This window comes from Larus michahellis, chromosome 4, assembly GCF_964199755.1.
Source record: "Larus michahellis chromosome 4, bLarMic1.1, whole genome shotgun sequence".
Classification (NCBI taxonomy): domain Eukaryota; kingdom Metazoa; phylum Chordata; class Aves; order Charadriiformes; family Laridae; genus Larus; species Larus michahellis.
In genome coordinates, this window is record NC_133899.1 from 53,139,582 (window position 1) to 53,165,024 (window position 25,443).

Here is a 25,443-nt window from a genome sequence, read left to right on the forward strand (position 1 = left end):
TGTTCTTTGATCACAGATGGTTTCCCCCCCTAACTCAGGCTGCGCAGGCTGCACTGATGAATGCTAACTTTTAACAGGCTGTAAATCAGTCTGTTTTCCTTCCACAATTCCTCAAACAGACAATCCTAGATCAAATGATGGCAAAGACCATTTCTGGCATACTCCAAGCTACACACCCTCTCTGCCTGTTCTTCCTCAAATTTAAGAAACCATTTGCAGGCTTCTGCAAGCCCTCAAAGGCTGGCTCTATGTGGCTACTCCATTCTGAGATCCAGCAATGGCATTTTTCCATCTGAGTTGCCCCTGATAGAAACACATCTGGTTTAAGCAGAGGGGCAAGAGCTGTGTAAAGTGGCCACCAGACCTAGCAGATTTCCCAGCAAGTTTCTGGGCCATCATAAGCATGGAAAGAGGACAGGTTGCTGGCCGAATGGACAGCTGTTTTCCTCACTGAAGAGCCACTGTCTGGCAGCACCCACATATTAGGTTACCACAGGCATCAAGAACCTACTGAGGAGGGGATGACACACAGAACTATGCATCTTGGACAGATTTGATCCCAAGCTGGAAAGAGCTCAGATTCAGGTTTGTCCTTATGAATATCCCAGCTGAATCCTCACACATAAATCTTATTTATTTAGACGATCTAGAGCCCAAGAGGCACATAACAGTGCTGATTTATCCTATGCCCTGTGCTTCCTTCAAGCAACACTATTTCCACATTTGAATGGAACTGGCCAAAAAAAAAAAAAAAACCAAACCCAAAAGCAAAACACTGACAAAAATGCCTTAACATTTGTTTTCCTCAGCAACCCAAACTCTACCAAATTTGTATTAAGTTTTATTTTAAAAATCATTACAAGTGTTCAGTTTGCCTAACAGGAGGCACGCTCATGTGGAATGATGACCCGCTTCATTTTAGTCCTTAGGCTGCTGGATACCCAACCAGGATTTGGAACATCTGAGGCAAGTCCATTTGTAACGAAGTATACCACGGGGAAATGATAACTTTCCTTGCCTCCCTCCAACCATTCCTCATCCAATCCAGACCAGAAAAACGTTTCCAACAAAGCTTTTGTTGAAACAGAAACATTTCCATGAAGAGTTTTGGTTTCATCTGACTGGCAGTTTACAACTGAAAGTATGTCATCAAAAAGGTTCCCAACTAGCTCTTGGCTTGGACCCACAGTGACCTCACAGCCCCAGCAGATGTTTGGAGGCCACGGTACAGAGAAAGAAACAGAGAGCAAATACATGAACTAGTTGACTGACTGCATGCACCCATGATTAGGATAAGGGAACATTGGAGAAGGGGTAAGCTACTGGTTATTTCTTAATTTAGAAGTTCTTGTGAATAGCAAGCAGAACAAACATGTCATCTACCACCTCACAAAAATCTTAGAAAAGATCCATCGCAAACTTGCTTACTGAACCTCTGGAGTACCCTCCCCTCAGTTCTTTCCTACTGTTAGTACCTGCTCCCTGTGCTGCCTGCCCCTTCTCCTGCTTTTTAGCCCTCACCATCCGTTAGACCCCCTTGGTCCTCTTTCCACATAACTTACCCTTTTATCTTTGATCCTCAAGGCTTCTCAGGCCTTTCGTAAGTATGTGGAGCTGTATGATAAAACAAGGTCAGAGCCCCTTTTTGCACACAATCCTGTCCTCATACAATGGAAGAAACCATGAAAGGTCAAGGCTATGTTTTCAGCAAATAGTTGGGCAATCAGGCACTCACAACAATATCTCACTGCCTTATTTTTCCTTCACGCTGGCTCAAAGATGCACATTTTCTTCCTCCTCTCCCTTTTTTCCCCCCCTTCCATAAACTAAATTTTTGAACAGCTGGTTGGCCAAGACAGCAGATTCCAGAGAGTCTTATTCCAAGCCAAATAGCAATAAAACTCATTTGGCATATTCAGCTTATTGGGAAGGTAATAAAATTAAGGAACAGGGTTGCTATTTTGGTATGTCGTTCCTCAGTAAGGTACCGATGACTAAGAAAAAAACTTCCACTGAGCTAGGGAAGCTGAATGCTAATCACTGCTGACAAGTAATGCAACAGACTTATTACAATAACTAAGATGTTTGCAAAGAACCTGGAAGAGGCAACTTCCCAACACCCGAATGTACTGGCTCGTGCTAAACCTGAGGAAAGAACTAAGGAAAGGTTAAGCCCGGAGAAAGCAAGCTACCCACCCTTCCCAATCAACACAATGATTATAACAAGAGCTGCCCGCACAGCCAAGACACCTGCACAGGAAATTAGTCCCCTGGAATCTGCCTGTTTGCCTTCTCCTGCCAAGCAAATCTGCCCACAGTTAAGAATGACTGATAATTACTGAATTTGGGTTGAACAGTTTCAATTCATAAAATTCAAAAAACATCAACTTGGTCCAGGTCCCAACAGAAGATGAGGTGAAGATGAAAGAGGAAGAAACAGAAGCAGGATGGTCTGGTTGCTCAGGCACTAAACAGAAAGGAAAGTATGTTATTCATATGCCCTATTTCTGCCCCAGTCTTGAAGTGCAATTTAACTCTGAAAAAGGGCAACAGTACAGCCCTGTGCCTTCCTTCTGAGCTGTTCTCTTTGCGTCATCCGCTTTCCTGCATGCTGGATTTAGCAATGAAAATAAATATTATTTCTGTTAGTCAACAGGGTCTCCGGAGAAGGACTGGGTCTGTGCTGGCTCATACATCATCCAACCTACATGGCTGAGACAACAGAATATTGTTAGCAGTGCATTACTCAGAAGGGACCTGATCTGAACTACAGTTTCCAAGGGCTTCTACAGTATAAGCAGGGTCCTGGGCAAGGCTCATCTTTTTGCCCTGCTTCCATGTACTGCTTAGCACAAAGGTTCATGATAGGGGATGTAAGTCAGAGCCATAACACAAATAACTACATTTGCATGGCAGGGTATTAATCCCACTCATTTTCTCACACAAACTGTGGCACTTTTGAACCATCTGGGAGAAAACTGATTCCTGAGTTCGCTGCAACTCCATGTCAAGCCTTTTATTCTCATGCAATGGGGAAAGAAAGACACTCACCTCCTTCCTTGCTGACTCCCAAACACCCCTTCAGCTCCTGAAGCGAGATTGACTTGTCCTTGTTGAGGTCACAGTAGTCAGTGAAACGTCGGGCACATTTCTTGGGCTTGGCTTTCTTCTTCACATAACGCTTGAAAGGCTTCAGCTCCCGCTTGTTGATGTCATTGCTGCTGTTGTTGTCCAACTGGCTGAAGTACCAGTGTACCACTCGCTCCTCCAGCGTGTGGCTGGGGTCTGGCTCAGAGAACCTGGAACAGAGGAAGCAAAGGCCCCCGACAAACGGGTGCTCTAACCAACACTGTCAAGCATATAATGAGGAGCCAAAGCTGCTCACCGAGTAAGATGCACGCTATGCCATGTTAAAAGCAAAGGCAAAATACACACGTCTTACAATCTCCTCTTTTTAGCTGGGCTCTTTTGAGAGAGATGAACTTTTTCTAAAAATGTCCTTCAGCATTAACAAGACGTGCCAAGACATTCCTTGAGACTGATACCCTCAGTAGCTCTGGTTCTCCTCACACCAGTTGCTGAAACCCTGCCTAATCCCAGAAGGATCCCCTCTAGAGGGCAAAAGGCAATCTCCATGGTCCTTTTGACCCTTGGGCTCCCATTTGAGTTACCAGCAGGAGAGCCGTGACTGTCAGCTGTCATGGTAGTTTCTGTGATAGCAACATCTAGACTTCAGAAAGGGAACAAATTCATTTAATGCAAGACACATTCATTGTTTGAAAATGTCCTTGGCAAGATGCAACATTCTTGCTGTATCTATTTATACGATCTGAACTCCTGTGCTGTATTTTCAGCATATTTAATGCTTTTCACATGGTTGATTTATACACAAGAATTCCACAGCAGACAAGCACCACAAATCCATTAAAAGCAATACTGCGGAACTGGCAACTTCAGTTTGCTTCGTTTCTTACTGATTGTGATATTACAAGTTTGACGTTAGTGGCTCACATTTTCTTTCTGTGGACAACAACAAACAGTATCAGAGAGGAGGAGAAGAGGAGCAGGAGGAAAAGCAACAGCTGAAGATGCACAAATAGAGAATGCTGCCATTCAACGTCAAGTCATCTCTGAACAGGCACTGCTATGTCATACCATTTAAGCGGTGTCAGTTGCGTGCTGCAGGCAGCCAGATTCTGGTGAGAGTTTGGGGCATTCCAGCTGATGGGAAAATATGAACCCAGGTACCTTATAAAATGTACTTTAAGACTGTCATCGACCTTGTTTCAGAAACTGGTAGGATATATATTTAAATTGTCACTGAAAATTTCTTTGTTGGGAACTAGAAGGAAGAAAACTCTTTTGGCCTTCCAGTATGACCTGTTTTGCCTCTAAAATGCAGTTACAGAGCCTGAAAAATAAAAACCTCACCGTACCGCCGTGGTAATTTAAATCACTAGTGAAGGGGAACCTGCAACGTGCAGAAAGCAAGCAATGGACCTTAGGTGGAGAACAGAGATCCCCATTAACCTTCTCTGATACCTTTAACAAATGAGGATACAATTTAGAAAGGTAGCCCCTATCCAGAGACATCTGTATCTTCACAACAAGTAAATACACACAGTAGAGAGCAGCAAATAAAGTGCACAACATTTTTCCCAAGGTTTTACTTGAAACTATCCCTTTCATCATTTAATTCTTAGCTGAGCAGCAGCCTGGCATTCAGTCACAGCATCTGGTCAATGTACAGTGGGATAAACACTGTAGGGGAAGAAGAAGAGGTTGGGAATAAGTCTGGCTTTGTTTTGGGAGCCAAAATACAAGGCAAACCCCTGGAGCCACCTATGGATATGCAGAAATTGCAAAAACCTCCCCCCCCAGGAAGCTAAGGGAGTGCCTGGATTTTTCAGAGCCTTGAAACTGTATGCAAAGACCAGGATGACAGGAGAGAATAAAAACACATCACATCCTGTAGCTTGTTTTTATGACATTTATGAACGCAGCCATTAGCCTCTCTCCCTTTTGGAAATGAGCTGGCTATCATTTGAAGACTAGCATGCTTCCAACAGCCACTGGGAAGCTCTGTATTGCAAGGGACAATATTCTGCTTTTGCTGAGACAGGGGAATAAAACCTGAGCTTTTGCATGCGAGATTCCCCTCATCCACATCTTGGCCTGCCCTTTGTTTCCCAAAAGCCCACAAGTGGAGAGGCAGAAATGAAGAAAATAGCAGAGCATTTTAGAACCAACAGCAGAAAGACAACAGACAGGAACAGAAGTTTCTCTCTACCTGCTGCAGAGATACTCAGAAGCAGGTCTTAAAAGTGGCACTTTTTCAGAGGCACACCATGGAGGAGCTCTTAAGAATTACCAAGAGAGGCAATATAGCGCTCTTCAGCAATTCCATAAAGAAAACCAGGGAAATCCACAGGCTAATACAAATACATTGACTCGTGAGGTGATGATACATCAATCTTTGCCCTTTACAAACATGCTGAGAGCTCATGCTGAAAACTGCAGCATGCTAATGGAGCTAAAGGGAGTTAGTTTAACTGCTGTGATTGTAGGAGGAAGGAAGATACAGTCATTTCTGAGTTTTTACTACTTCCTGTTGGCTGGTTTGGCAGGACTACAGTTCCCAAGTTGGTTGCCTGCCCTTTATGATGCTCATCCAGAACCCCAGAACAGGAAGGATCCACATCATCTCAGTGCAGCCATATCTCCCTGGCTTATGAAATTACATGATATACTAAAGAAGGCTGAGGTTACAACACGGTATCTAACTATCTTGACTTTGACGGCTGCCCATGCAAGGCCCTTAGGCACCATCCACGAAACATGAATTGATGCAACTTCACAGCACTGCTAAGCCACCTAGCTTTGATGATGTGCCATGACAACAACCATACCTGCCCGGTCAGCTGAAATACATCTGGGGGCTGTAATTGTCCTGCAAGCACAGACTTTGCAGGATTATTCCAGGGGAAAGTCCCTCTATTGCCTCTCCTTTGCTGTTGCAAGAGAAATAAATCAGCCCTCAGATGCAAACTTCCTTTGTTGGGCTGCCTCTTTACTCATTCAGACCATAAAGGATCCAGAAAAACCAAGAGCGAATAAAGCTGCCCTGTACATTCTCAACTCCCAGCAAAACAAGAGTGCTCTAACGCCAGTCACACAAAAATCCACTGAATTCCAGTCTCTCATTCCAGTGCTGTAACAGCCTTGTAAGACCTAGTAAAGACAGACATTGCCAAAATGCAGACAGCCTTCTCAGTCTTCTTGTGTTGACTACATTACAGCTGTACTTACTTTTCTTCCTAATTGTTCCTTTTTAGCACTCTATGGCAAAACAATCAATCCTAAAGAATGAGTGCTGGGGAAGCAAAGAGCTCTGTGTGAGCTGATATACCAAATCCAACCTGCTATTGCTGGATCGCTTCCGTACATAAGCCAGCGAGTTTAGCTCCATTATACAGCATAAGCCCACCCACAGACCAACAATGAAGAGAAGCATGTCTGTCATTAACAGCCTAGGACAGGGAAACTGCTCTCTCAGGTTTCTTACTGATTTGTTGGCATCAAGTATATCATCTCCTCTAAGTAGGCTTTTGATCCTCCTCCTGTATAATGTGCCACCAGCTCCCCCATAGGAGAATACGTATTTCTTAGGTGGCTTATGCTTGGAGATATGTGGGTTAAGATACTGTTACTTTTAACAACACTGTTTTCCAGTCAAGACACACTTCCAGAGAACACCTTCATGTCATCTGGTGTAACTGGGGTACAGGCAGAAAGCAAAGAGGCTATTAAAAAACATGGACATGTACTTTTGCAGCTGCACTGAATTCTGGAGCAGACAGAGAAGAATATGCCAAAATATTAAATAGACAGCTTTAATATGCAGTTTGTAATGCTTTCCAGCCCTTGAGGCCCCTTGCAAGAAATGAGGAGTTAACTCAGTGGGAAGGAGCAGGGAAGAAGGGGAGGTATATAGGATAAAGTATACAAGAGCAGCAAATGTCAGACATTACTCAGAGACAAAACCATGTACAGTGTGCAATCACATTGTCCTCCACAGAACTGTGCTGTCAAAGTGTAATATGTCCCACTAAATTTTACTGAGTAAAACAGAAGTCCATTCCTATCAAAGCTGATCCTTTGCTCCCTGCACACTTGCAGCCCCACTGCACCCCGCTGCCCAGGCTGCACAGACCCACATTACTGTTGCAGTGACAGAAAATCCTAATACAAAACACCGCTTTGAGAGAAAGCGAGGTTGCAAACTCTGAAGTACCCAGCAGATGACCACCTGTTTGAAGACCTTTAGAAAACCTATTATTTTGTAATACAAACTTTCTGTAGCAACAACAGCAGCTGAGGCAGATGGAGGGAAGGGGAGTTAAGACCAGCCTAACATCACCTAACAGGACTGCAGAGACTAAAAACCAGAGGGAGCTATTCCAGGATGAAAGAACACTGATGGACAAGAAGCTGCTAGCAGAAGCAACAGAGTAGAAAAACAGTTAGACTGGCTTCCACTCCTAACACATAAGGTATGCTTGTAGTCGGGATATCTACAGGAGTTAAAGCTGTAAGATTCTATGACTTGAAAGTATTTTGCAAGGATGTCTGCCTTGCTTGGTGCTGTCGCTGAAGAAAGGACAGATGAGGGCAAAGGTAAAGAAATGACTGGACTGACCCTGCCAGTCAATGCCCACAATAGCATTCATGATGTCCACCAAGGTGCCTGGGGGAGTGGTGGAAAGTGGTAAGAGTTTAACAAACTGAGGTAAAATTCAAAATGGTTCTTGCTATTCTTACTGTCCTTTTGTTGTTCTTTGTGGTTGTCTATTCTAAAGTTAAAAGCTGTAATGGCAGAACACGGCTTGAATCAAAGAGGATTACTCTAATGTATTTGTTTTATTATTCTCCCTTTCCTGTAGCCAAAGAATCAAGAAGCCAACAAAAAACTAAGCTGTGTTGAGACTAAACAAAAGGGTACTACACAATCTGAATTCATTACGGGGAATGCATAATTCCTCTACAGCTAGAACTTAAGTTATCTTCCTATTACAGGCCCATTTCTTCTTCTCCTCCGGCTAAGTTGTGTATGAAACACTATGCTGAACACAACTTTTCTAAAGATTTATGGGATAAATCATTTAGAAGGTTTAAAAACCACCTCCTTCACTCCTCATTGACTGTTCAAAGATCCTCCTCTTACACAAACTCTGCTGTACCTTTAATTAGGCTAGAATTTCCATAGGAGCACAAAGAGAAGTTAGTATCCAACTTCAATTGAAATGCAATAGGAGTTGGGCATTAACTTCCCCGCACTGTTTGAAAGTGTCAATCTTTATTAAAACATGGCTCGGCTTCAGAACACCCTGGAGATGTGCTGAGCTGTGCTTGCCTGCTTCAAACTGCTCAACTAGAGCATGAAAGGGAACCTTGGGGGCAATTTTCTGAAGTACTTTTTAGGGCTATTACACGGGGAATAATTGGCAACTTAAAATGAAGGGACACAGCTGCTGTGTTACATGATAAGGATGGCTGTTGTAAGCTGCCCTTTTAACCCAAAATTCCACAGGGCATTAATATTTTTGCTGATAATATAGCAAGCCATAGTGCACATACTTTGGCAACTAAAATTCATTTCTGAATTGGCAGGGACCAAAGAGAGTTCCTCAGACCAGGGAAACCCAGGTCGGGATCCCCTTTGGTCTATTTTAGTTTAGGCCCCATGTAATATGAGTACGTTCGAATTACAAAATAGACTAAAGTGTATTAAAGCAAAGGCTAAATTTTAAAAAGTGCTGCTCCTATTATACAGGATTTGTATGTGAACAATTTCTACTATGCGTCTTTTCAAAAAGTATACCAAACACTGGTTAATAAACGAATTTCCTACAAGCGCTCCCTTAATTACTTTGAAAACATACAGTAACAAGATGTGCCTTGGAGTTATTACATAAACTTAAAATTAAGAATGAATTTTACCAGAGATTTTCTGTTTCAGAAGTCTAAATGAAGTCTACTTGCCTATTTTGCTGTAATATAAACCAGGGCCATGAGGAAGGGAAGTCCTCATCTCATGTACATTATTGTAAAGCAAGAGTAACTCAATTAAAGTCAATAGCTTTGAACTTGCTTAAACGAGACAAGACCTATAAGGGATTACAAGGTTGTTTTAAGCATGCCCAATAAAAAAAAAAAAAAAAAAGTCTTATCAGGTTTTACTTACATGGCCTGCAGCAATCCAAGTTGCACAGCCTCACTTTGCTGCTACTAGATTGTTTTTCTGTGTGCCAAGTATAAAGCGTGCAGTTTAGCACAGCTCAATGAGGTATTTAAAATGCAGATCTCTCATTTCTCCCCATGCTCCTCCCTCCCGCCCCCCCCAAAAGCTAATACGGACATTAATTGCAAAGCCACAAATAGCTTTGCAGCATAAATAGGTAAAGTCTTGAAGATGAAGACAGTCTGCAAATGCAAGAAGTTTTCAGTGCACGTATCCAGATTCAGACTAAAGGCCGCAGGGTCATCTAATCTGATTTCCTGTAGATCATACTCACAGAATGTGAATCAAATTACCCTTAAGAGCATAATTCAGGTTTGACTAAAGCAAGTCTTTCTGAAAGGCATCAGGCCTAAGATGAAAGCTTTAGAGAGAGGGAATCTGTCACCTCCCTCATGACTTTATTCTGCCTTAGAATTGCCCTTGCTTTAAAGAAATTTTGATCACAAGTTTGTTTAAATTCAGCTAATCATGTTCTTCCTTGCTAGACTAAAGAGCCTGCAAAGCTTTTGTCCCTCTGGAGATACCCAGATTATACAAAATCGTCTTTCAACCCTTTTTTTTTTTTTCTTCTTTCCTTTAATACCCTAAGGTAGGCTGAGCTCCTTACGATTCTCACTGTTAGGCTTTTTCAGCCCTTGACAGTTTGGAAAGGCTCTGCGTTTGGTCCCATATTTTAATGTTGGTGCTAAAGATGCATATTGTATGCCAGTATCATCTCTCTGCTGCCACAGAGAAACAGGAACACACCTTCCCTTCCCTAAAACTCCTACTTGCTGCTTCTCAGATTGACTAAAATACATAGGACAATATATGGGGCCACCCGACACGGCTTGTTGCCTGCCTGGCCTGCCCTCTGCAACAGGCATAAGCTTTGCTGGTGATACGTTAAAAATTTACCTTAGATCATTGCATGCATTTGTTCAAACTCTAAAAAAGGCCCAGGAGAATGAAATGCTGAACACTGTAAAGGAAGAGAAAGAGGGAGGCTACAGAGGGAACCAGTGCATGTTTAAACACAGAACCTGTTCTGCCATCATTATGGCAAAGACGGAGAAGAGCCTGCTTGCCTCACCAATAAGAAAACTGACATTAAGATATTAAAACTGACATGACTGACATTAAGAAAAATCAAATAGCCAGATCTCCAGCTTTTCTTTTCAACATGACCTTCTCAGCAAACCTGGGCCAAGGAGATACAGGATAAGCACTGTCATAAATCCAGTATTTTGTTAGTTGTTATGTCTGGAAATGAATAAGCACTACGATTAACCCTATAGGTAAAATATCCCTTCATCTTGGAAAAGAGCTTTCATTTCCAGTGCCAAAGTTAGGTCACCCAGACAATTTCAGATACTCCTGAAGGGAGGACTGGGGACATTCCTCCCCTTGGAAGACTTGGAAAGCAGGACTTATTGCAGAGACAGCTTCCCAACTCTGCAAACTCATATGAAATGAAAGCTGTACTGATTAAATTTTTATGTAAGTACCAAAAATTCCTTGAAATGCCTTTTTTTGCAAAATAAATGGTCTCATCATGGCATGGTGGGATGGAAAAACTTGACGCATGTTCTTTAGGGTATGCGCTTAGCCTGGCTGATGCACATGGAAGTTTATGCCAGAGCAGTTTCCTGAATTTAATCATGGCTGCGGGCAGGCAGAGTATTTGGGTGGTAGCAGTCTTTCGCCTCACAAAGGACAGCCTGCTAAAAGATTTCTTTTTCCCCTTGCAACTGGGCTGCTGACACTACAGCTGAAAATAAATCAACATGACGACTGTGTGAAGAGCTGGGCAGTGAAAAATTCTACCAGAAAGGCTTCTATTGAAAGCGGAGAAATACACAAAGCTTGGGGAACATTAGGAAGCAAGCCTGCTGGTTTATAGAAGTGCAGTGGGGGCATACATCTCTGGTCTCTACGATATTGGTTTATATTAAGCTTTATTTTAAGACTCATGATTACATTGGCTGGGTTTCAGTCCCAATGCCAAAGATGCCAAATTAATATCAAATACTCTCCAGGGCTTCCCACCACCCCTACCCACTGCATTTGAACCATGCAAATTACACAGAATTGACACTGGAATGCTTATAGCTGGGAGAGCTGAACTTATTTCCCATCCTTGGGGCATTTTTCATCCTGTTTATATGAATACAGACATGCTAGGCGTATACTGCTAATTCGATGGGTTACAGAATATTCAGTGTGCAGGCACTCAGCCACTGGCCTGATTTGTAAGGTCCAAATGCGAAGTTAAAACCATATGGGTTCAGAGGCAATCCATACTGAAACCAAGAGGAACAGAGGTGCCACCCAAGAAGTTTTTTGTCCTGAGTAGTTAAAGATGGCACTGCTTCCTTCCGCATTTTGAAAGAGGAAAGCAGGGGATCAACATTACTCTCAATACGCTGGAGCAATACCCACAGAAGTAACACATGTACAGAGGTACCTCCTTCATCTCTACACCCCTATGAACGCCCATTAGTTGCTGTGGCATCTGTCCGTGCTAAACTAGCACTGACTGCCTTTAAAGTCAGGGGAATCCAGAATCATAGAAGCCTTGCATAGCCAAGGCAATATAGCACTTCTTTTAAATCCATCACAGTCCGTTCTCAATGGCCTGTCCTGCCACAGCATCGCAGCTGCTGTGCTAAGGGGATTTGCTGTTACCAAGCAGAAGGGGGAGACAAGACCTCAGCTTTTCTCCAGTTCCCCAGAAACGCAGACTTCTGCCCACCTCTTCAACAGGCCTGACCTGCTGCTCCTTCCAAGAGGGATGAGCAGGCAGCTGGTCAGAGGGAAGGGCCATGAAAAACAGCTCCTCTCATCATCGGCAGGCTGGCTCCAGCTCCACAGCAAAACCACAGCACTGGTACTGCCAAGAATTTGGTTCGCATTCTTCACTCCCTGTGGTAGCCACTAGGCCACACGGTCTCCTTCAATCCATTTGCATTTTATTAGGTCTTTTCATGCACCGGGGGACAAAAGAACAAGCCACTTCCTCCCACTGAGCTCTCATTTCACACTTCAAATGGGCTATACTAACCTTTATGGTGGAGCAGCTGCCAGGGAGGAGGGGCGGGAGGAGGCAGGGCTAGGATGACAGGACCAAGCAGCATCTGAAGATGCAGCCTCAGCTCCTCTCCCAGCAACCCAGAGGAACCCAAACCAGTGCAGAGCAACACCTTTCCCTCCCACCCCCACCTCAGAGGCACCCAGAGCCCTGCAGCTACCTTGGTGGCATTCAGCGCCAGTGCTCCCTGGACTCACCTCCCACCCCCAGTAGGGGCTGCTGAGTTAATAGCCTGTACCATGTCCGTAGTCAGAGCATCAAGTAAGCTTGTAATAAATTCAACTTTCTTCCCTTCTGGGCAGCCTGCAGAAAGAAAAGAGGAGGTTTAATGCAATAACACACAGGATTTGTCTCCTACCCCAGTTCAGCAAGGATCAGCCAGAACCTCCTTTGTTTGTAATATGGCAGCCATCATCACAGTCCCTAAGGAAAGGCAGAAGAATCCCTCAGTGGGTTTCTCTGCGTGGTAATTTGTCCTGCAGCTTTTATCCAGGCACACACAGGGTCACCAACAATATCTGGCAGGAAGACCGTGTGGTTAGCTTTATGGCCTCTCCCAGTTCTCTACCAGAATAACCACAGGGATGTGCTGGAAGCGCCTGGCAGAAGGGAGTTCCCATGGTGACACTTGCAGAGAAGTTTGCAAAACAACTCATTACCTCCTGGGTCATCTTCCTCTGTAAACATGGCTGTTCTGAGCGCCTAACTGACAGCTTAAAGCTTCCCAAAGCACGGGCCAAAGCGAGGACTGCTGCTTGCACTCTCCTCTTCAGGCACAGAGAGCATTGCCTGCCAGCAGCTACCACAATAATTCAGTTCTTTGCATGATCACACTGCATGGGAAATACATCAAAGTCAACACGTGGTAATCACCCCCAGTCACTCCTGGCTTAAGGAGGACAAAGTGGGCTGAAGACGAGCTTGGTAACCATTTCCATTACTTAGTGCTGAGGCTGTCTAGTTCCCCACCACCATAACCGCAGACTGACAGGGCCTCCTACCCCTAACAGTGCCAGCCTGTTATGACACAGCTGAGACGAAATTCTCCATCTCCTCACCTTTATGAGGCAATCTATGCCATTTCCTTGTTTCTTAAAGGAGCAAAAGCATGCTTCATTTACTACCATATTAATAATCTAACAACTGCTCTAGCCTACCAAGAAGTGAACATACTTAACTTCAACCCACCACCTCCAAAGCTATTGTCCAAAACTCGTCACCCCCCATCCTATTACCTTCTTTTGATGTGACAGAAAAGCCATCACCACATCCCTCACCTCTTCTCTTTCTCCAAACCACCATGCACTACAAATCAGTAAGCTGATTAAGGCAGACGACATCAGAAAACAGCCCGCCCCAGCAACATATAGCAGTGTCAACACTTTCTGCTTTTCTCGGACAAGCAGAGAAGCATGTGTACCCCAAACAGAGCACCAGAAACTTACTGTAATCCCTCGACAGCTGAAAGCAGCTTGCAAATTGATCTGAAAAAATTCCCTCCTTTGCAGTATTACAGGCTCTGTTCTCTGCAATAGCTAACCAACAGTCCCTCGCCTGTCTCCATACTATGTGCATTACACACACGCACACCCCTCAGCACTCGTTTGGCACATGGTCCAGAAAATGTCAGCATTGTAATGGGTAAGCTGCTATGGCAGCCAGAGTAGACCACTCACTTAAAGGAGCTTTTTGTTGCAGTAATGAGAAGGTTGAAAACCCGTTTGCTAGAAGTCATCTCCCTGGGGCCTCAGCATCTCACCGTCTGCAGGAATTAGCAGCGTGCCATTTGCTATGTGCAAGCAACACTTTCCTTCCTTCTTTCTTTCTTTCTTTCGGCCACAGCCATGACACAGCTTGTGAAGAGGGTATGTGTAGGTGTGCAAGGATCTGGACTTAAGTCTCCCCAACCTTGTCCTCTGCAGGGTCTCTTCACACAGGCCAAGGTGCACACTGCCTGCAGCACTGGGAGTCTGAAGAATGGGAGAACCTCTAGAAGAGGAATAAGGTATGGGGTCCCCCTTACACAACTGAGTGCAAATGGAATGATCAGACTCAAATTAAAGCAGCGGTTTTTCTTAAAATTCAGTTCTGCTAAGAAACAAGAGGGGAAGAAAGCAAAAAGAAATATCCTCTCTCACTCCCTGCAGTTCTGGGCTCACCAGTGAATTCTTGCATCCAAGAGCAGCTAATCAAACAAACCTCAGGTCTGCATCAAAAGATCATGCAGCACAGCATCTCTCAGGCAGACAAACCAGGATCAGATCCTCCATCTCCTAGTCTCTCCATAGACAAGGCTATTCTCAGTGACAGGAACCATCATGCCAACCAATGCAGCCAACCACAGAGCTGGAAGTTTACTCAGGCACAGAAGAGTGGCTTGAGCTGAGAGGGGAGCTCTCATGGAGTCTGATGCTGGGACCAGACCACTAAGGTACACAGCACTGTGCGTCCTCTTCTCTGTCAAGCAGTTCCTATCCCCTTGTCCAGCTGCCGCTGCAGTGCAGAAGGGGAGGGAGAAGGGAAACGAAACCATTCTGTCTTCCTGAGAAACCAGAAATCTCAAAGAAAAAGCCCAAGATCAAAGGATTTTCAGAGAGGAGTTCTGGAGAAGCAGGGTGGAAATGCAGGGAGAGGCAGTAAAGCAAGGGGAGAAGGGGATGGGGAAGAAAGGAAAATAAGGTTATTCTATTTTAGCGTGATTTCCTGAGGAAATGAGTCTTAATGCAATCATTTAGCTGGTTTTTCCCTCCTCCTACCCTCCAAAGTAATACTTGAACCAATTGGCCAATTTCATCCCAATGTGAGAGGGAGACAAATAGGAAATATCCACATCACTTGTGAAAATGAGGAGCTGCATAGAAAAGAGCCCCACTGCAGCCCGAGCTGCTAAGCAGAAAGCTACAGGGCCCAAGGTCAGGAGCCAGCAGGATGAGAATTAGGAGACACAAAAGGCAAATCTGGAACAAATCTCATTTCCTTTGCTAACTTGCTCAGGGACAACTCACTTTATGCTAGCCCTAGAAAAGGCCAGGAGAAAATGGTGGATCCAGAGCTACCAGCTCTTTCTGCAGAGTTCTTGGTCTCTACCAAGGGACCGTGAGGGACCCAGTGTAGCCTCTGTTTTCAAGCAGTCAGCCCTCACCCAGGAGAGCAATGGCTGACCTGTCAGTGAAGGCCCCCAGGCAGGTAGGAACGCATTTTTAAGAACTGCACAGACACCTATGCCCAGCACATCTTCCTAGCAGAAACAAGTTAGGCACACAGTAAATTATGGCTTGTTACTCTGTTAAGGGGGGGAAAGCAGAATATAAAACAAGCAGTAATGGGAGATAAAGTGGGTCCTAGGCATAAAATGAGGGATAAAGTTCAGCTAAATAAGAAACCAGCACTAGTTAAGGGACCTTAGTGCACCAGGAATGCTGCCCTGCCTGGTCCGTGCAGTGTCAGAGAGCCAGTTGGTCCACTGACATCTGCCACCTGTGTCCTCTTTCCTTGCTAAGGGGACACCAAGTTGCTGTAAAGCTCTGCTAAATGGAAAGGATCCTCTCCTGGCCAGGCTTTGAAGAAGAACGTTCAATGCTGAGTCCGTTCTTTTCCCAGGGGACCTCTGGGAATCCAGGTTTCTTTCCTGAAAATTCTGATCCCGACACTCCCAGCCCTTTCCAGTTCACTGCTGCAACTGGAGGTGATCCAAAATAACAAATAAAACCCATGGTAAAACATGCACAGTGAGGGAAATCCCCCATCTCCTCAACAATATTCTTGGCCTCTTAAGAGTCCCAAGGTAAGAAAAGGAAGAAGGCAGAGACAAGATCTTGTTCCTCGCTGACCTGGAAGTTCTCTGTCCTTGAATGGATCATCGATCTCTGTGCTCTTCGATCTGGCATCGCTTTCACACACTGGGGTCTCATAGCTGAAAAAGGAGAACAGCAGATGCTAAACTATGTGATATAGCTTTAGCGTCATCAGATGGTTGCAAAGGGCTTGTGTCTTATCTGCTTACTGTAGGGGAAACCAATAACCTGCAGAATAAATGTTATTCTCAAGCAGCTGTCTGCTTATAGACAGTCAGCAGCAGCAGCGGAGAGAGAAGGAAGAGCGCACTCTGAAGTCCAGTGCCAGCTACCACCAATCCAAACCCACGAACAGCACAAGCCCCTCTTCCAACTCTTGTGGGCACAGGCTGAACTTTTTTTCCAAAGCTGTCCACGCTCTGCAGAATCACTGTATCTATCAGTGTTTAGGTCCCAGCTCCTACTGGCTTGTTTTTATAACTTGCTGCACCCACAATTTGTTTCCAAACCCCAAGTTAGAAAACATTCCCTAGGTAGTTTTAAGATACAGACTAACTTAAAGAAAAATCTATCACTGACTTAAAAATCTCTCAATGCACAACCAAGCAGTCTTCTAAATGTGTATTGGTCAAGTTGCTGCAGCATGGAAACGTAAAGCAGAGGATAATGCAACAAAGACACGTGTCTTTTCACTGTTCACACCCCTGATCTATACCCTTGAGCAAAGCCCTGGTTACTGCTACCACCCAAAAGCTGCAAGCTAGAGGAAAAAAAGGCTACTTTGCATGAATACTCAACACAGAGGAAAGTAAGGGCAGTGGTAACGATGCACCAACTCCTACAGAGAAGGAAATGCATAGTAACATTCAGTAGGGAACATCACATACAGCATTCGCTAGCTCTAATGAAGGTAGTATAGAGCAGACTGCTCTAGAAGTAGGAACTTATCTGATATAGCAACAGTATATTTTTATATCTCATTTTCTCCAGGTAAGCTCTCACCGAGTGGAAGTACCAGGCAGGGGGCGTCCCGTGTCCACCAGGACACACCAGCAGTACCCAGTCGACTGGTGACATTGCACTGGTTTGTAGAGCCCTCCGGGAGCACACTCGGGGATGACGATACCCTCGCGGGGGTTCTGCCTGGCCTCCTCCAGGGCGCTCTGCCTTTCCTGGTCGCAGGAGTGAACTTTCTCTGGAAGACGGGAGGGAAGTTGGAAGGGGTGTAGAAAAAAAAGTCAAATCAATATCACCTTTCTCAGCTCAGCAGGATATGAGTATCCTTCACATTAGGAGACCTTTGTGTCTGTTTTCTTCTCAGCAAACATTACTGTATCTACATCCCTAAAAACTCAAGGACTTCTTGGTTGAGAGCTTCCTCCTACATTTAGCTGTGACACAACAAGATTATGGATTATAGACATTGACTGCCAAGTGCCCAGCAAGCCAGGAACAGCAAGAAAAACTGTTCCCATTCACCTGGGTTTTGGAACAGAGCTATCAGATAACAATAATTCACTATTACTGCAGCCATGGGGTAAGCATTTCCCAGATGACGTTTTCACATACTGAGAGATCCTAAATTGTGACTTGTATTTTCCAGTTAAACAAAGCAAGCAAACACCCTGCAAAACCCCCGCCGTCTATTTCTCCAGACTGCAACACACTCTTCCCTCTCAATAGTATCTCTCCAGCATGACCCCAAGAGAAGCAGAAGGTTATGTTTTAATGCCACCTCGTCCAGTGCAGAGAGCACCTGCACACACCTCAGCAGGGAACAGAATGGGATATCCCATTCTACCCATGCTGCCATCACCTTTCCAGCACACTCCACCGTGGTCCTCACCTGGAAAACAAAGGACACCCAACATTGCTTCCTACCAAGGGGTAGGTAGGACTCTGTCCCTTAATAGCTTATTACATGGAAAAGGTTCTTTCCAAAGACATTGTTAACCAGAGAACAGACAGCACATACCAAAGAACAGAAAGAAGCCCAAAAGTGGCTTCTGCAGCCAGCCTGGCACCGGCAGCCCTAATGCCGGTTCTTCAACCACCGTCTGCAGAAGAGTGAGGGATGCATGGAGAAGCACCAGGCTGCTTTCCACAGCCAAGAATCCCCTCAAGCTTTCAATGCATAAAATGCTTCTACACTGACAGGCAGTGACACCACAGGTTCATCCCAAACCTGCAGATGTTTGCATCGTCAGCCAGCTTACATGGCATGACCTTAGCATCCTGCCCCCAGGACAGGCTCAGCACACAACTAACACATGCTCACTGTTCCCTTGTATCTTGCTGGCCTGTCTGTACCCCATCAGTTATGCCTTATATTTTGGTGATAAATTCTGGTGCAGAGAGTAACTTTTGTTCTGTATTTGGGGAACAGAAAGGATGCTGATTCACAACTAGAATTTCTCAGCTTGGTAGCAGCAGATACGATACAAAAAAACTCCAGCAGATCTGCACAGCATCACCTGAGTACAGCATGCTTTGCGTACCAGAAGCACTTTTACTAGTTTCTAACTGAACTGTAGCAGCTAAAGAGTAAAGACCCAGAATAGTCTCCCTCTCCTCAGTATTTCAGACCATTGTCGAGACTGGGAATGCGAAGGGCACCTGAACTTTGCCACACACAAATTCACACAACTGAAACACAGAATAAAAACTTTTAAGTGTCGGCAAGTCTGACCCAAGCAGAGAGAAACTTGATCAGGAAGGAGCAGGAGGGGATAAAGTCAACAAAAACTGAAAGGGAGCTCAAGCCTCAGCTGATATTTAAGCTGACTTCACTTTGCTGACAGATTTCACATCTGAAAAAAAAAGGCCCCGTGGCTGTTCCCAAGCTGTACGTGGACAGAGAAGTCATTGAGCGAGAGGTCTGCAGGCTCCTTAACAAACCACTTACATCATGAGGGGCCCCCGCTTGCCCATGGTTTGCCAACAGCAATTCACACCTTGGCCCTCAGGTGAGGAGGATCATTCAATGCAGCTCGGGGAAGCAAAACCTGGGGCAGAATTCCCTACCATCATTTTACATAATAAGCAAAAGAAAAAAAAAACCAACAACCTCTGCTGAAGAGAATTTCATTCCAGAAATTTTTCTATCGAAATCCCCAAAGCTTCCTGAGTGCACAAAGTCATACCAACAACTCTCAAGTCCTTTGAGTATTGCAAAACTATCACTAAAATGACTCCAAAAAAAATAGAGTGGGGTTTTTTTTGTGTCTCAGAACAAGAAATATGCCACTTTTATTGAAATCAAGAAAAAAAGGAAAGAATAAATGTCTTTTAATGAGTTAGTATTTTATTTTACATCCATTTGCAGTTAGGTATGCAAATTACACAGAGTAAATGTACATACTTACACACACATTTGTACTTTGCCATAAAAAATGGCAAAAAATTATCTGCACAAATAAACAGAAGTTTGTGAGAATTGAATAGTCACAGCATTTACCATCAGAATACAGAACTAATTGGTAGTCACTCCTGTTTGAAGGGTGTTTAAAGGCTGAGTGAAACAAATCTTCCAGGGTTTTTTCAGTTGACATCAAATAGAAGTAGTGATTCAAAATCTGCCATTGTCACCAGTATTCAATGGTCCGTCATTAGCAATGATAGCAGTACAACCGAAATAGCAGGGAGATCAGATTTTTTCTCATTTCTAGCATGCACCTAGAAGTAGCCACTATGGAAGTCTTATCTATTCCATTACATCCTGGAGAATATAAACCAGACATACCGGGGCAAACCAAAGGCCCAATGTGTTGGTTTCACCTCCAGCCATGGTCAAAAGCAGAAGCTTAGAGGACAAGAGAGGAACAGGACAAGCATATACTTCTTTCCCACTTGTATTTCATCTCTCAACCAGTTGTGGATCAGAAACTTGCAGAGACAGACATGGAGTTTGTATTTAGTGAGTAGCAGTGGTTTTTCCTTTCCACCAGTTTGTCGTGTCTCCGTTTATAAACTTTTATTGACTATGACATCCTGCAGCTAGTTCTGTGACTCGCTGCGTTACATATGGAACACAGCACATCCTTTGGGTTGATCTAAACCTGGCTCCAACTAGTTTTGTTTGTTGACCCTAGCTCTTCTGGAGGATGAAGCAGTGAACAGTTTGCAGTCCCCCTCCCTGCCTCTCACTGCTTTACAGATTCCTACATCTCTTTTACATGCTGAAAAGTCCCAGCTGATCCAGTTCTTTCTCTGAACCCTTTCCAGATCCACCGTACTTTCCCTGAGCTGGAGGGGATCAAAACGGCAAACCCATTGACACAAAAATGGAGGTTCTGACAGCGGCCTTGTGGAAAGTTCCTTCAGTGACATCTGTCTACTAAGCAGAAAAAAGTATTAACTAGTACTAGCCCCTGGAGAGGCTCTTTCTTCCAGGCTACCACTCTAACAGCGCTTAATTCCCTTAAAAAATAAACACGAATATTAATAGTTGGGGTGTATTTCAACAGTCGGCAAAATCAGCTGGGAAATCCATACCATCAGCTTCCCTAGTATGGGACTTGGCATGAACTGCATACACTGGCACCCCGAAAGACAGTCTCGTGGGTAACGAAGGGACCATCAAATGCTATCCCAGCTCCAGGACACTGAAGTCAGCCTGTTCCAGTCAGACTGCTTACTGGAAACTGACTGCTGTTGTTGCCAAAGCCAGGTTTATGGAGGACAGTGAAAGCCTATGGCCAAGCTGGAAGGTTTAGTGCCAGCTATGAAATTAAGCTGTCATCTTAGAAAGAAGCATATTTTTATTATATGTGCAGGGTACTTAAAAGCCTATTCCCTATTTGAGCTAATGGGGGTCACAGGCACAGAAAGATAAAGAAAAAAGGTTTTCTTTCTTTCCCTATATTAAACATTTAGAGAGAGAAGAACATTTAAGAAAGCAAATCAGTGGGACACAAACAGCCTTCCCAGGACCAACAGTAATATTACATTCTTTTTTTTTTCTTTTTTTTTTTTTTAAAGGCACTGTCACATTCCCCTGTTTTCTGCCATCTCTGCTTTGACTGAAGACAACCACCAGCAAAGAAGCTGAGTAACACTTGCCAACTTGATGTTGCTGGGGAGCAAAACCTTTGGGAGACAGCAAATTTAGACTACAAATCCAATGACAGCAAAAAACCAATAGGGAATGCATACACACACGCGAAGGACAGAATCGCTGGCAGAAATACCCCTTTTACCTTAACTGCTCAGCTCTAAAATGCTAACTGTTCCTTCTTACTCTTGACTGCTTCTAACACTCCTTAAAACATTTTTAAAAGTAGTGTCTCTGAAGCCATGAGCTATTGCAGGAAAACAGGGCTTGGACATCTGAAGTTGTACGTTATTTATGCAACAATTTTCACCTAGTAATGGCCTTCTGAGAAATACATGGTCAGATTCATAAAAAGGTCTCTCATTCCTGGTCCCCTAAGTACACGCATTCAAACATACATCTAGTGCCTGCACAATAAAAATAAAAATGATGAATGAGGTAAGGGATTCATCTGACTGACTAATAAACTAGATGGTTATTAAAGAGATGGGGTGTTTGTTTACCTTATAAAGTTGAGAAGAGCGGGTGTCTCGCAGCATCTAACTAAAGACTTGTGCTTAACAGTTCTCATGCTCAGCTTGCAGGGCCAGATGCAGCCAACGTGCTGCTCTGGGGACGAGGCAGCCTCCCCCAGCTGCTCTCCCGACACAGAACAACTCTCATTGCTATCAGAGCCAAAGAACCAAGCATCAATCACCGGGGCTGAGAGGATGCTGCGGATCATTAGGGTAGGGCATAAGGAAGATCTGCCATCCAACCACAGCGGATCATTTTTTGAATATTGTTCTTCTGCATCCAATTTTTTTCTTATTAAAAGAGGGAGACTATGACACCAAAACCAACCACCCTGGAGAGATCCCTACACCCTTGAGAGACAGGAATCCTTCTTCTAAATGAGGCAAAAGAGAGGGTCTAACCTCCCTCTGTGTTTCTGCCCAGCCCCAATGGGCCTACGTGAATAGCCTAATCCCAGAGAAACAGGCTATGCCAGGCAGGGCAGATTTCCTTCTCTTTCCCTCTCTCATTTCTTTTGTCCAGGAATTCTGTCTGGAGCAGGGAAGGTTTTCCCATGAAGTTCCCACAAAAACCTTCAGTTTTAATGAACAAGCATTCATCAGAAGGGGAGGAAAAGATCTTTTACTGAAGGATTCTTGACCAGTCCCCATTGTTAATGCTGCAACAGGGATCTGACTTCAAAATACCATTTCAAAAAAATCAAACACGTGCCTCTCCCAAATTTTTTCTGTTCAACTCCCAGCTTTACCCTCTGTGAGGAACTAGTGCAGCACAGAACAAATGGCAGCAGTATGGATATCTAGTGCCAACTTCCTATTGACATCCTGTGCCAACCCAAAAGTGAGGACTGTGTCTTTGTACCTCAGTTTTCCTCTCAGTGAGAGCAAGTGTTTGCCTGTCTCCCAGAAAAGCTTAATTCAAATAGGCTTGATTTCTCATTTTTATTTAGCCTGTCTTTACACTACTGTGGCAGAGAAGAGGAGCCTTGAACTGGTTATTTTATCATAGCTTGTACACCAGCTTAAAGGTACTTTTCCATTGCATAAAAGGGAGCTCTAATATGAATAGGACCCAGGTCCGCTCTGGGAGAACAGGTGCCTCAACCCAGAACGGAACTTACAGAAGCCACGGGAAGAATGCACAGCCTCATTCCACAGAGAAAGTTCAGCACAGGTTGTATCAGCAGCTCAAATCTGTATCCCTTCTGCCTCGGAAGGGAAAGAAACTTTGAAAAGCCTTGGGTATGCACATGCGCAGGGGCTGGCAGGACTAGCAGAGCAACACGGTGAATAGGCACTAGCTGCCTGTCCCCTGAGCAGGGCTGTGGGTGGAGGGAGAGAAACAACCCCTTCTGTGTTTATTAGGAGCACAATAACAGCTGAGCAAATATGGCTCATGGGGATAGCATAAATCTCTCCGCACCTCTGTTAGTCATCAGCACCGCTACCCACTCCACCCTGTTCTGTCTGGGACCGTGGTCCTTCCAGGGTACTCTGGCTAATATAAAGGTAAAGAGAAAAACAAACCTTGCAGGTGCTCCCAACTCTGTACCAGTTGACCAGTCCTTGCTTTACCTTGGTACTCACTCAATTTCATTTCTCAAGGCATAGGCTACAGAGGAAACAGAGGTTACTACATGTTCCAGTGCTGCACAAGTACAATGCAAAGGTTTAACAGGTATCTTATAATTTTAAAAAATGCATTGTTCCAAGTGGCTCATTAAACTTCAGCTATCCAGGAACACATCCTTCCCCTGCCATTTTCCTTCTGCTCAAAGTGATAAAGCTGCACTGCACTCCTGCCTATTCAATGATGAGAAGTCTATTCAATCCCTACCCTTTATCTTGAAATAAGGAGGAATGGCTGAAGGAAGCATTGTCTTGAGAATTAAGAGTGAACTTGCTGAGGGACTTTTTGGTGCACAACTTGCGCTCACTTTGCAGAATCTGTGGGCATTGGGTGCTGCCCATCTAGGAAAGGAGTGCACTCCACAGGGTTTCCAGACTACACAGGAATAAAGCTCCACACCTGCGTATCTTGAAACCCGCCAGTTGAAAGCTACCTGCCCCTGCAATTCTAACTCGACTGTCTTTCAGGCAGGGCTTGGGCTCTTTCTACCATCCCCATCTCTGGAAGCAGTCAGTCACACAGTCCTAGCCCTCCTAAAGGGCGCCAGACCAGCTGAAGGATGGTAGAAAGAGAACAACACTTTTTTTTATGGCTACAGTACATCATCCTGGCAAAAAATTGCCAATGTTTGCATGTTCATACATAATGCATTAGACAGAGCTCTGACTAAATTCTGGTTCATTAGAGTATATTATAAGTTGTATCACTCTCATAAGCAAATGAGGAAAATTTAGACTACATACAATTACTACGAGATAGTTGCTAACACTGCAGGCTAAGAAAAACATGCTCCAAGAGGAGAGGTCTCAAAAGTTCTCTGTGAAACAGTTCTTCAGTATTGAAAGCGATCATGAGACTTGTCTTGCATCAAATTAAATGACTGATTTGACTAATGGAATATAGCGTCCAACTTGCAGACTGAAATTCAGGAAAGAATTCAAAGTCATCTTGATAAATGGTTTTAAATCACTTCAATCGCAACTTATAAGAACAAACAATAACCACCAGCAAGGACAAATCCAGTGCACGGAGAGGAAACTACTGGTGAGACAGCAAGACTTGGAAAAAAATGGTCAGGAGCTTCAGTAGACCACAAAAAAGTCTGCCACTTCATGACATTGCAAACAAAGACAAAAAAAATCAACACAGGTAAATCTAGCTGTGGGATGTAGTGACAGAGGCCTCACGTAAGAAACAGACACTAAGGACTGGTGAGCCTTTAAATCAGCCCAGTGTCCAGCTCTGGGCACTGCACTTTGAGGGAGAGGTGGACCACTTGGCAAGAGTGCAGGAGAGAGCAAAGGGAACAGGCAGAGGTCTAGGAAACTTGATCTATGAGAAAAGGCTGAAAGAATTCCATTTGTTTAGTCTACAGATGACATTCAGTCTTCTGAGACATAAAAGCTGTTATATAAAAAGAGACGGTCATAGATCTTTTTTTTTTTTTTTTTCCCTTCCCCATGGGTAGTTCAAGTAGCAGTCAGCTTACTTGGAGAAAGGAGATTTAGGTTTGATATAAAAAAGCCCTGGTGATTAACTGTTCACTCATTGGAAGAGGCAGTGGGATCCCTGTTGCTGCATTAGGAACAGGTTACACGCATCAGAGCTGCTGTTAACTGGATCTGACCCCAAATTAAAAAGGCGAGGAAAAAAACTACATGACCTCTTCAGGTCTTTTCCACTCTCTTCCTGCAGACTGAGAAGCTCCAGCAGATCCTAGATGACTGAGGCAACCTCTTCGCACACACGGCCTAAAATCTTGAAAATATTTGATTTGCTTTAAGATTCCAGCATTTGGGGTTTGATCTTCCTAATGCACCTGGCTTCCATATTCTGTATGACAACCGTAGCTGTGCAGTACCTCCACAATGACAACAGTTTCTGCAGTCTGGGCAGAGAAAGTTTGGCACCAAAATGCAGCCCTCATCAGTTCTTTACATCAGGACAGTTCCTCAACAGTGGAAAAACTTTCAACATTAGACACCGCCCTTCTGATTTTGAGAGGAAGCTACCCAGAGTCTGTGTTTTTTCTTCCCTAACTCTTCCATTTCACATAGTTAGCTTGCGGCATACCTAGCTT

The 25,443-nt window shown here is 44.2% G+C and overlaps 1 protein-coding gene across 6 annotated transcripts in view; it reads right to left on the minus strand.

Moving 5' to 3' along the window:
- SMOC1 (SPARC related modular calcium binding 1) overlaps positions 1-25,443 on the minus strand; it is a 133,284-nt gene that overhangs the window by 7,825 nt on the left and 100,016 nt on the right. For all 6 annotated transcript variants that reach the window (XM_074584836.1, XM_074584833.1, XM_074584835.1 and 3 more), the window contains exons 8-11: positions 17,168-17,360; positions 16,202-16,284; positions 12,569-12,674; positions 3,052-3,299 (exon numbers count right to left, since the gene is read on the minus strand). In XM_074584836.1, coding sequence (XP_074440937.1) covers positions 3,052-3,299; positions 12,569-12,674; positions 16,202-16,284; positions 17,168-17,360 — 630 coding nt within the window. The remainder of the gene's footprint in view (positions 1-3,051; positions 3,300-12,568; positions 12,675-16,201; positions 16,285-17,167; positions 17,361-25,443) is intronic.